General features: G+C 40.1%; 1 protein-coding gene across 1 annotated transcript in view; it reads left to right on the top strand.

The window, feature by feature from the left end:
- The window catches only part of LOC142559204 (lysosomal alpha-glucosidase-like), a 49,915-nt gene extending 45,921 nt beyond the window's left edge, over positions 1-3,994 (top strand). Inside the window, exon 24 of the mRNA XM_075670833.1 lies at positions 930-3,994. Coding sequence (XP_075526948.1) covers positions 930-1,151 — 222 coding nt within the window. The 3' untranslated portion in view covers positions 1,152-3,994. The remainder of the gene's footprint in view (positions 1-929) is intronic.
- The last annotated feature ends 9,269 nt before the right edge of the window (positions 3,995-13,263 follow it).

The raw sequence follows: 13,263 nt of genomic DNA, 5'->3' as shown, positions 1-13,263 counted from the left end.
ATCATCAATCACCATCTTAGTCTGACCCAAAACCTGGATCTGTGCCTGCTTGTTGGTAGTCCATGATGATGTACAGCGTACCAGTGAAAAAAAGTACTTCGTCCACTGGTGTGTTGTGCAACATTATCTGTTACTGATAGCATGCAGATTGAAACAAAACCCTGCATTCTCCGAAACAGGAAAATGATTATGGGTCACAACACTTCACTCCCTTAATCCTAGGCCGTAAGAAACTCTGACAGTTATAAACTCCGTGAACAAACAAAAGTGCCTTTAGAAGCAGTGCACAAAGCAGGCACAATTGTGGCATAGATGTATACTGCAAAAGGGGGGAAAAATCGGAGTAATAGCTGATGAAAACTGGGAGAGCGTTTGCTTATCGTATTGTCTCATTTTTTCGTTGGTCTCCCTTCATGCTTCGAGAGGTGCTTTAGAAATGGTGCTTAATGTCAGTATTTCGATCATGCCTCCCTTCTTCTAACTTAACATAACTGCTGCACATAGTCTACTTTTATTTTTTGCCTAAAACCAATCTTTTCACATGGCCAGATGAAAATACAGTCAGTTAGTCTACTTTTGTTTTTTGCCTAAAACCAATCTTTTCACATAGACAGATGAAAATGTAATCAGCTAATTTCATTTTTCAAACAAATCTTCAGTAGCAAAATTCATAGCAAGAGCAAGTACTGTGTCGAGATTTGCCAAATGATAGTGAAAGAAGTGGGTTTTCGGCTTGAAAAAACTTGCATTCATATCCAACAGTCACCACTTGAACAGCTTTTGTGAATTGGCATCAGGCTAGAGTTCAGAAGGCTGCCAGATAATTTACATCTATTCCAGGCATCGGGAAAATTGGTGTAGCCATTGTTATAATTGGCTTCGGTGGGGGATAATATAGCTTGTCACAGAATGGCATGCCCTCTTTCCAGGTGCCTGCAAGAGAGGTGCCAAATACTGCTAGTGACAAGGTGACAGAGAGCCTCGAGGTGACAGAGAGTGAAGCCAAGCCCACACCACCGACAGAGCCTGCACCGTCAGAATCAGCCAATGCCACGAGCAACGGTTCTCTCAACATGCTCAACATGAGCGCCTCCGAGATGCGGCAGCTGCTGGCGCAGCGCAAAAGCACGATCCGAAAAAGATCCAGATGAACCTGAAGAAAAAGTATGAGCTGATTGAGCAGATGTGAGCCGGTTGTGTCTTCTGTGGAACGACGCCATTAGTTATGTGTGGCTGGTCCCAGCACACATTTTGTGTGCGAGTGTAATAGGTATTTTATATATCTCCTTTTTATCTGGGAGCTGGGAGGTTTGTATGCCTGGGCGAATGTGCAACTCTGGATTCACTGTTGTCTGGATTCAGCTCTGGATTTACAAGGCACCAATTGCATTCTTTTTTTAGACAATGCTGATTTCAGTGCTGTCTACTAAGGAATGGGGCAACCATATGTGAGAGAAGAGTTTGGGAATTTGGCAGCATTGGTGTGTTGCTGATATAGGTGCTGTCACTAAAAAATTATCATCTTCTCTGCATGCCTGACGAGATAACTCTTCATGTTGGCAATAGATTTTGCTTTTTTACACCATGTGGCTATTCAGCAATTTGGCAAGAATTGTTTTTTGATAACAATGTTGTTAAGCTATTGTTTCAGGTGGAACAGCAGTTGTCTCGGTGTTGAGGGGATTGATAACTCCCTGTTCAGCTAATTAACCATGTTGTAATTGCAGAATACTGATATATGTCACTGGTAAACTAAATATTTTCCTGCTGATCACTTTTGCTGTGTAAAGGGGCTATTGCCAGGGACTTTTCTGTGTCATATGTGATCCTGTGCTTCTTCATAGGACAATTAATTTTGTTTATTTATCTTCTGTTCTCTGTTGCTGCCTTTGACTTGAGATTGAAGGCTGTGCTTGGCATGGGCATTCCTTCGGACTTTTGAAACATAACTAATTGTACCGTCATGAGATCCTTGTTGCATAGGTCCTCAAAATTTTTGCTATCACCTTAAGCTGTTGAGATAACCATTGTGTTTCGAGGGCACATCATTGTAGGAGGCAAAGAATGCTATTGGTATGTTTGTTTCATTGTGTGTTGCACATGTTGCCACATTCCAGACGTTACGTCAAATATGTTAGACTAGATGTGGGTAGATAGCGAAACTGATTGCTATTGCTGAGTTGTTCCTAATGTAAACAGCTTGATTTTTTAAAAAAATTTGCGCATGTCCTTAAATATGTTAAAAGTTGACTCGGTGAACGATCTGTGGATGAAAATTCACCTTGGAATGAAGCTCAGATCAAATACTTACATTTTTGCACATATCTGCTGTAAAAAGCCATTCCTGGTGAACTTGCATTCTCACGGTGGAGGCTGGGCTCCAACTACAACAAAAGGCTAACTTTGGCATTTTGTCTTTTGAAGCTGTAGAGATGCAATAATAAAGTGTTGATCACATTTCCAGGACAGGCACACCATTTAGGATGCCTGTTGGACATGCTGAATTAGCATAAAACTTAAAAAATAAGGCTCTTTAGATATTCTATATTAGTTTAGATTAAATATTGTGTCAATGGAAACGCACTACATGCGAAGGCACTGTTATGCCACATACAACCTTATCTTTGTACTTTAAGGTTAGCTGCATAAAAGTTGCTTATATTTGGTTTCTATGAAGCCAAAACTTCAACATTTCAGGAATAGTTGGTGTACAGTTGGCGTACAGTTGGTGTAAAAAGATTGCGGGATCCAGGACACACAAAAATACAATTTTATTCCAGTTTTTGGTGGTGTACATTAGTGCATGCAGCAAATCTGAAGTCCAGGCTGCATGCTTGGGCTCGGGAAATATTGAGCTTTTTCTTAGTTTCTGCATCCGACAAAGCTGACAAACACTGCACTTGTTGGGTGACATATTGATCAGCCTTCCATTGCTCATTATCACTATGATGCACAGCGAGAAATTCAACAGGGCCTTTTCTGATTTTTCCAATCTAGGTGTTGTAGGTGATTCTGCTAATTCACGAGCAAGTTTGGTACCGAAAGGCGTCTGGTGGTTTCGATTGAAAGCATTAAATGGCGTAGAAAGTGTTGTGACACTTGTAATATCAGAACCTTCCTTGTGACTTAGCATGTATTTCACAGCACATAAGTGCCATTGCGTCTAGTTCCAAATAATTGCTTTTAAATATTGCCAGATGTAGTACCATCTCTTGTAGCCAATGCATAAAACTGTTAAAGCCTCTGGGGTCTGCCTCATTTTGATAAGACACAAAGATTGTGTATGGTTGTGATACATTTATGCTCGTGAAATATTTTCATAATTTGCATGTATGTCTACTGTGTTTGACATTCATGCAAGGTGCCAACGTGGAGGAAAACACCTGATTTGAATTCACGACTGTCTGTTGTGGTCTTCACTCCGTAATTAAAATGGTACCATGATTCATATCCTTCGACAACCGATCTCTTCAGCAAGTGTACAATAACAATGTTCGAGCCTGCATGCCTGCTATAGTCATTACTTGAATACTGGATTGGGTGTTTCCTTTAACGTTGGCGCACCCAGTAGGTGCATAATGTTATGGATGATGTATTCTGTAGGATGACATTTAAAGTTCTAGCATGTACTACTGCTGGATTGAAGTAGTGAAAAATGTAGTAGTATTAAAGTTTCTGCCCTCAAGAAATACAGTGACCATCATTTTCAATGTGGGCCTTTTATTTCTGTATGAAAGCTATTGTATCTGCATGGATATAAGAACTATCAATTTCTACGAGTTCTTTGTGCACGTTGGGCATTGTTTGTGCAAAAATAAGATCAAGACTGAACAATATCTGCACATTCCTTTTTTTTCTATGTGCGTTGTATAACTGGACCAAGTACATTGCATATGTATTTTATCTGTAGCAGCGTTGAAGCTTTGGACCTGGTTTCCTAAATATTTTCTGTCTTTATACATGATTGTCTTTGGAGCGTTCTTCTGATGCCTGATGCTGTATTTTTGCACACTTTTTTTTTTTTTACAGAAGCCTTGTTGGATGTTGTTTTTCTGTCCAACCTATTTTGATGCAACAGCCGCTTATGGAAGTGCTGTTTCTGACTGCACGCCAACATTCCTGTTGTTTGATTCAAGAGAAGGGTTTTCATTGTTTTTGTGGTGTATGTGGGTGTGAGTGTACTGAAACAGTCGCTTGATTTTGTGGTGAAATGCACGTTGTCTTCTGCAGTTGCACCATCTCATCATATGTTTGTGAGATGAACGTTACTTGGAGTTTGATCTAGTTTTGTTTAATATGTGTTTACATCACGAAAACTCAACTTCTCACAAGGTGTTTGAGCTGTCTAGAATGTAATTTTGGTCCAGCTACAGTGCACCAAAATTACTGCCAGCTCAACATAATTTGATGGCACCCTGTATTTGCCAGAAGGTTTTTTTTTTTTTCAACATTTGCTTTCATGAAGTGGTCACAGCTCTCATTGTGGCCAGGGTTTGGGGCACGTCAGTGCACTGTTTTTAAGCACTCTGCTCTGCATAAGTGCCTGAACGAAGTTTGTGGCATCTCGCTGCCAAGATATATCCCCTCCTTGTGGGGCATCACCAATTGCCTTTATCTAATCCCGAATCCGATTGACCTCTCCTGTCGCTGACTGTGAAATGGAAGACTTAATTTTGCTGGCTGTGTCTTTTCAAATACCAGCAATAAAAGTTTATTGAACAATTTGTTTGTCAAATTCTTTTTCACTTGCACTGCTTCGGAATCTACTTCCTGGAGTTCTCTTGTGCCGCCTAACGAGCCACGAGAACCAGAGCCACGCTGTTGTGTAGCGACTCTCGATTAATTCTGACCACCTGGGGCTTTTTAACGTGCACCTGAATCTACTGCACAAGCCTGTTTTGAATTCCGCCACCGTTGAAATGTGGCCGCAGCGGCCGGGATCGACCCTGCGACCTTGAACTCAACAGTGCAACACCATATCCACTGGTGGCTAGGGCTGCCAGTCTGTCCTCAATTGCCAAGAGTATTGTTTGCATATAGCCGCAAATCAGTGAAATAAATTTCACAATATCTCATCCTAAACTGCATTGTCTACATTGTCTACTCATGAACAGATAGGAGGCGGCGATGTCCACTTTTGATGTTCGTGTTTGGGGAAATCATTTAACGACATGGTTTGGGCAATACTAAAATTTTTTTTTCTTTGTTTGGGGTGTTGTGGGGGCAGGTTATTAACGATGTAGTTCAGTCAATTTTTTACATGCTAGGGAGGCGGGGGGGTTCTTCTGTAGTCTTGGCAATGTTCACGTTTGATGCGTTAGGGAAAACCAAATGACGTGGCCCACCCACCTTTCCGAACCCCATATATTCCAGTCACAAGAAGACTATTTGAAGTGCGGAAGTGGAATCGGTCTTGACAATCACATTGTTTATGCATCATTGCCCCTCTTGCAAATATTATAAATGCATATTTATATGCGACTTCCGCAATGTGACAAATTTGTGAGAGGTGCGGGGTACCCACGAGAAACAACTGAGTTCCACAGGGGTTGTCGTCTCCGACTAGACAGCATGACGGATGAAAGACCCGAAATGGCGCGGCCCACATCAATGTCTACAACCCCGACGGTTGTGCTGAATCAGCCGCGGGATCCAGGAACGTTCTGCGGCACCGACCACCTCGACGTGGAAGACAGGATCGCCACGAATGAGCGTGTAAGTGCCCACAACGAATGGTATCTGACGATTACGTTGGCTAACTTCGTCTTCTACTTACAAGGCGCGAATAAGGTGTGGAATGGCAACTACAAGAAAGAGCTTAATTAGTAGCAAGAAAATAACAATAAATAGCTTGTTATTTCTAAAGCAATATGTGCCTCATGAGGCGGAAAATGCGGCGTTGTCATGACTACCGGTGGTCCGAAAGGTGTTCGAACCCATATGACCAGTGGTGGGAGTCGAACTCAGAACCTTTGGTTTAAGGTGAAGTTAAAGCCCCCGAGATCACGACCATTGGGGCAGTCCACCTTACTGTAATTTCTGTCAACCTTAATCCATTTTGATCCTGCTCAATCCACATTCCTCTGATTTCTACCAACCTTAATTACCTTAATTCCTTTTATTACACCTCAACCACCTTGCTATAATTTGTACCAACGTTATTCTACTTTACTGTAATTTGTATCAGCGTTAACCCAGATTAATCCATATTAACCCTTTTTAATGCAGCTTAGTCAACTGCGGTTTAATTTGTACCAACCTTAATGTACCTTAATTCACTTAAATCCACCTTGAACTAAATTGCAACAACCTTTCTCTGCCTTAATCCTCTGTAATCCACCTTAATCCCCGCTGCTCTAATTTGTGCCAAACTTGATCCACGTTAATACACTTTAATCCACCGTGATCCCCATGAATACACCTTAATTCACCTTAATTCACTTTCATTCTCCTTCATTGATTTTACTTCCCCCTAATTCATTTCATTTAACCTTAAGACACCTTACTTAGCTTTTTCTAACTTCGATTCACTCTGCTTCACTGCAATTCACTTTATTTCGCTTTAATTCACGAGAATTGCCCATAGTAACCACTAATTATCGCTGTTATACCATTTGCAGTCTTCTACATCACTATCCAGGTCATAAGCTGATGACGTCGCATTGATTTTTCGGATCACTCGTGGAGAACGTCGGTTTTTCTGGCACATGGGAGCTATGTTGCTTTAATTCGCATTCAAAGGCACTACCTTATTTCTATAATTAAATAGCAAGAAAATATCAACAAACAGTTTATTTTACCTCCATCAGGTGATGCTACAATCAGCAGGCAGCATATCCAGGGTCCCAGCGAAAAGAGGCACTATATAGCGTATTGTTTACGAAATTAAATCTTAGTAGCAAGAAAATACCAATGTAGGGTTTATTGCACCACCATCAGGGGTTGCTACAATCAGCAGACAGCATATCCAGGGCCCCAGCGAAAATCGGTGTTACTGAGCGCTATGTTTACGAAATAACGGTTTCGTAGCAAGAAAATGCCAATATATGGCTAATTTCACCGCCATCAGGTGGTGCTATAACCGGCAGATAGCAAACAAAGGGCCCCAGCGAAAATCCGTGTTACTGAGCGCATATTTTACGAAATAACAGTTTAGAAAGAAGAAAATACCAATATATAGCTTATTTCACCGCCATCAGGTGCTGCTACAATCAGCAGACAGCACATCCAGGGCCCCAGTGAAAATACGTACTACCGAGCGCAATGTCTTCCAAATTACAATAGCGAGAAAATACCAACAAATACTTTCTTTTTCTCCAAAAGGGGACGCCACAATCAGTAAACCCTTTACGATGGGTGCTACTGAGTGCATTTTTTAGGAAAGTGCAATTTCGTAACAAAGAAATGTCAAAAAATAGTGTATTTCTACACCAACAGATGGCGCCACAAACTGCAATTCCGTATTTCGGGCCCAAACGGAAAAAAAGGCTCTACAGGTCGCATCATTCTGAACGCTCCTTTTTTCAACGGGGCCCCAAATATCGGATTTGCCGATTGTTGCGTCATCTGTTGGTGAACAAATACACTACCTACCGGTATTTTATGGCGTCTAAATTTCACTTTCCTAAAAATAAGCTCAGTAGCGCTTATTTTACGGTGTTTGCTGATTTTAGCGTCATCTGTTAGCAAAAACAAAAATAATTTGTTGCTATTGCCTTGCCATTGCTCTGCATTTTTCTAAATTATACGCTCAGTAGTCCCTATTTTCGTTCGAAACCTGATTACGTCAGTAGTATTATAAAAGATTACAAATTGTATAACAATGTGAATTAGTTGATATTATGGCTTATTAAGGTGAATTACAGTGAAGTAAAGTGAGTTCAAGGTAGAACACGTTGAGGTGATTTAAGGTGGAATAATGTGGATTAAGGTTGACACTGATTAGAGCGAGGTGGATTACGGTGGATTAAGGTAGATTTGTGATCGTTTTAATGGTGATAACTTACGGAAGTGATATTCCTTTCGCATTCAAATCACGCAAGACTACTGAAGTGAATGACAATTATTTACCAAGTATTATGCGTAGGTAGCGTTTTTATTTTTTTGCGTACTCGGCTTAAATGCCACAGAGCGCTTTCACAGACATTCATGACACCCGATTTCTCACACAGCACTAATGTAAGCGATTTCTTTTCATGTCCAGCGTATCCGTGATATACTTAAGGGCGCCAGCGAAAATCGGTGTTACTGAGCGCATTGTTTACGAAATAACAGTTTCGTAGCAAGAGAATACCAATATATGGCTAATTTCACTGCCATCAGGTGATGCTATAACCAGCAGACAGCATACAACGGCCCCAGCGAAAATCTGTGTTACTGAGCGCATATTTTACGAAATAACAGTTTAGTAAGAAGACAATACCAAGATATAGCTTATTTCACCGCCATCAGGTGCTGCTACAATCAGTAGGCAGCATATCCAGCGCCCCAGCGAAAATAGGTAATACCGAGCGCAATATCTACGAAATTACGATTTAGTAGCGAGAAAATACCAATAGTTTCTTTTTCTCCAAAAGGAGACGCCACAATCAGTAAACCCTTTAGGATGGGTGCTACTGAGTGCATTTTTTAGGAAAGTGCAATTTCGTAACAAAGAAATGCCAATAAATAGGTTATTTCTTCACCAAAAGATGGCGCCACAATCTGCAATCCCGTATTTCGGGCCCAAACGGAAAAAAAGGTGCTACAGGTCGCATCATTCTGAACGCTCCTTTTTTCAACGTGGCCCTAAATATCGGATTTGCCGATTGTTGCGTCATCTGTTGGTGAACAAATACACTACTTACCGGTATTTTATGGCTTCTAAATTTCACTTTCCTAAAAATAAGCTCAGTAGCGTTTATATTACGGTGTTTGCTGATTTTAGCGTCATCTGTTAGCAAAAACAAAAACAATTTGTTGCTATTGTCTTGCCATTGCTCTGCATTTTTCTAAATTATACGCTCAGTAGTCCCTATTTTCGTTCGAAACCTGATTAAGGGGCTCTGCTGATCGTAGCTTTGCCTGTTAACGAAGAAAGAAACTATTTGTTGTATTTTCTTCCTACTAAATTGCATTAAATAATGCAGCGGCTTTTAGTATGAGAGTATTACGTGTCGAATGAGGCAGAAAAGCCGGCGTTGTCCGCAACGAATGGTACCAAAAATCAATGCGACGTCATCAGTGCCTTGTAGGACGTCAGTAGTAATATAGAAGATTACAAATTGTATAACAATGTTAATTAGTTGATAATATGACTACTTAAGGTGAATTATAGTGAAGTGAATTCAAGGTAGAACACGCTGAGGTGACTTAAGGTGCAGCAAAGTGGATTAAGGTTGATTAAGGTTATTACGAATGACAATAAGGTCGATTCACGTGAATTAATTTGGATTAAGGCGGATTCAGGTTCGTACAAATTGTTGAAAGGCGGATTATTGTGGATTAAGGTGTATTGATGGTGATACAAACTAGAGCAATGTAGATTATGTAGAATTAAAGTGAATTAAGTTGAAATAAAGAGGATTAGGGTTGCCACAAATTACACTAAGATGGATTAAGGTGGATTAAAGTAAATTACCGTTGGTATGAATAAGAGCAAGATGGATTAACGTTGCTACAAATTAGATCAAGGGGATTAAGTTGGAATAAAGTGGATTAAGGTTGGCACAAATTACAGTTAAGTGGCATAGCGCGGTACAAATTGGAGCAAGATGGATTAAAGTCGGTGAAAGTGAAATAAGGTGTATTAAAGTGGATTAAGGTTGGTACGAATTACAATAAAGTAGATTAAAGTGGATTATCGTGAATTAACATAGAATAAGGTTGGTACTGATTAGAGTCAAGTGTATTATGGTGGAATAATGTGGATTAAGCTTCGCACTAATTAGAGTAAGGTGGGTTACGGTGGATTAAGGTAGATTTGTGATGGTTTTAATGGTGATAACTTACGGAAGTGCCATTGCTTTCGCATTCAAATCACGCAAGAATACTGAAGTGTCTGACAATTATTTACCTAGTATTATGCGTAGGTAGCGTTTTTTTGCGTGGTTGGCTTAAATGCCGCAGAGCAATTTCATGACACACTATTTCTTACACAGCACTAATGTCATCGATTTCTTTTAATTTCCAGCGTGTCCGCGATATACTTAACGCGCACACATGCTTCCTCAATGTCACGGGTATATACTGAGGGGGTTTCCTTTATCTTGGGGGAGGGGTGGCGGAAAGAGCAATGTAGCAGCTGCAAAAGACCAATAAATAGTTAATTTCTTCGCCAACAGGCAGTTACAGTGATCAAACCCCGTATTCAGGGCACGAAAGCTTTAATCCATCTTAGGTAATTTGGCTATAATTTGTAACTACCTTAATGCACGTTATTAAACCTTAATCCACTTTAATACCCGTAAATTCACATTAATCTACCCTAATTAACTTTAATTCGCTTTCATTCATTTTACTTCACCCTTATACACTGTACACCACCTTAAACACCTTAATTTAACTTTTTCTAACTCCAGTTCACTGTAATTTCATTTAATTCACTTCATTACACATAATAACTAATTAACATTGTTATACAATTTGTAATCTTCTATATTACTACTGACGTCCTACAAGACACTAATGACATCGCATTGATTTTTGGTACTATTCGTTGCGGACAACGCCGGCTTTTCTGCCTCATGGGACACGTAATACTTTCGTAATAAAAGCCGCTGCATAAATTAATGCAATTTAGTAAAAAGAAAATACAATAAATAGTTTATTTCTTCGTTAACAGGTAAAGCTACGATCAGCAGAGCCCCTTAATCAGGTTTCGAACGAAAATAGGGACTACTGAGCGTATAATTTAGAAAAATGCAGAGCAATGGCAAGACAATAGCAACAAATTGCTTTTGTTTTTGCTAACAGATGACGCTAAAATCAGCAAACACCGTAATATAAGCGCTACTGAGCTTATATTTAGGAAAGTGAGATTTAGAAGCCATAAAATACCGGTAAATAGTGTATTTGTTCACCAACAGATGACGCAACAATCGGCAAATCCGATATTTAGGGCCACGTTGAAAAAAGGAGCGTTCAGAATGATGCGACCTGTAGCACCTTTTTTTCCGTTTGGGCCCGAAATACGGGATTGCAGATTGTGGCGCCATCTTTTGGTGAAGAAATAACCTATTTATTGACATTTCTTTGTTACGAAATTGCACTTTCCTGAAAAATGCACTCAGTAGCACCCATCCTAAAGGGTTTACTGATTGTGGCGTCCCCTTTTGGAGAAAAAGAAACTATTGGTATTTTCTCGCTACTAAATCGTAATTTCGTAGATATTGCGCTCGGTATTACCTATTTTCGCTGGGGCGCTGGATATGCTGCCTACTGATTGTAGCCTCACTTGATGGCGTTGAAATAAACCATATATTGGTATTGTCTTCTTACTAAACTGTTATTTCGTAAAATATGCGCTCAGTAACACAGATTTTCGCTGGGGCCGTTGTATGCTGTCTGCTGGTTATAGCATCACCTGATGGCAGTGAAATTAGCCATATATTGGTGTTCTCTTGCTACGAAACTGTTATTTCGTAAACAATGCGCTCAGTAACACCGATTTTCGCTGGCGCCCTTAAGTATATCACGGATACGCTGGACATGAAAAGAAATCGCTTACATTAGTGCTGTGTGAGAAATCGGGTGTCATGAATGTCTGTGAAAGCGCTCTGTGGCATTTAAGCCGAGTACGCAAAAAAAAGAAAAACGCTACCTACGCATAATACTTGGTAAATAATTGTCATTCACTTCAGTAGTCTTGCGTGATTTGAATGCGAAAAGAATATCACTTCCGTAAGTTAGCACCATTAAAACGATCACAAATCTACCTTAATCCACCGTAATCCACCTCGCTCTAATCAGTGTCAACCTTAATCCACATTATTCCACCTTAAATCACCTCAACGTGTTCTACCTTGAACTCACTTTACTTCACTGTAATTCACCTTAATAAGCCATAATATCAACTAATTCACATTGTTATACAATTTGTAATCTTTTATAATACTACTGACGTAATCAGGTTTCGAACGAAAATAGGGACTACTGAGCGTATAATTTAGAAAAATGCAGAGCAATGGCAAGGCAATAGCAACAAATTGTTTTTGTTTTTGCTAACAGATGACGCTAAAATCAGCAAACACCGTAAAATAAGCGCTACTGAGCTTGTTTTTAGGAAAGTGAAATTTAGAAGCCATAAAATACCGGTAAGTAGTGTATTTGTTCACCAACAGATGACGCAACAATCGGCAAATCCGATATTTGGGGCCCCGTTGAAAAAAGGAGCGTTCAGAATGATGCGACCTGTAGAGCCTTTTTTTCCGTTTGCGCCCGAAATACGGAATTGTAGATTGTGGCGCCATCTGTTGGTGTAGAAATACACTATTTTTTGACATTTCTTTGTTACGAAATTGCACTTTCCTAAAGAATGCACTCAGTAGCACCCATCGTAAAGGGTTTACTGATTGTGGCGTCCCCTTTTGGAGAAAAAGAAAGTATTCGTTGGTATTTTCTCGCAAATAAATCGTAATTTCGGAGACATTGCGCTCGGTAGTACCTATTTTCGCTGGGGCCCTGGATATGCTGTCTGCTGATTGTAGCACCACCTGATGGCGGTGAAATGAGCTATATATTGGTATTTTCTTCTTACTAAACTGTTATTTCGTAAAATATGCGCTCATTAACACCGATTTTCGCTGGGGCCCTTTGTATGCTGTCTGCTGGTTATAGCATCACCCGATGGTGGTGAAATGAACCATATATTGGTATTTTCTTCTTACTAAACGGTTATTTCGTAAACAATGCGCTCATTAACACTGATTTTCGCTGGTGCCCTGGATATGCTGTCTGCTGATTGTAGCCTCACTTGATGGCGTTGAAATAAACCATATATTGGTATTGTCTTCTTACTAAACTGTTATTTCGTAAACAATGCGCTCATTAACACCGATTTTCGCTGGGGCCCTGGATATGCTGTCTGCTGATTGTAGCATCACTTGATGGCGGTGAAATAAACCATATATTGGTATTTTCTTCTTACTAAACTGTTATTTCGTAAACAATGCGCTCATTAACACCGATTTTCGCTGGGGCCCTGGATATGCTGTCTGCTGATTGTAGCATCACTTGATGGCGGTGAAATAAACCATATATTGGTATTTTCTTCTTACTAAACTG

Source organism: Dermacentor variabilis, chromosome 10 (assembly GCF_050947875.1).
Source record: "Dermacentor variabilis isolate Ectoservices chromosome 10, ASM5094787v1, whole genome shotgun sequence".
In the NCBI taxonomy this organism is placed as follows: Eukaryota; Metazoa; Arthropoda; class Arachnida; order Ixodida; family Ixodidae; genus Dermacentor; species Dermacentor variabilis.
Note: the sequence above shows the minus strand (reverse complement) of the source record. Positions and strands in the feature narration are given on the sequence as shown.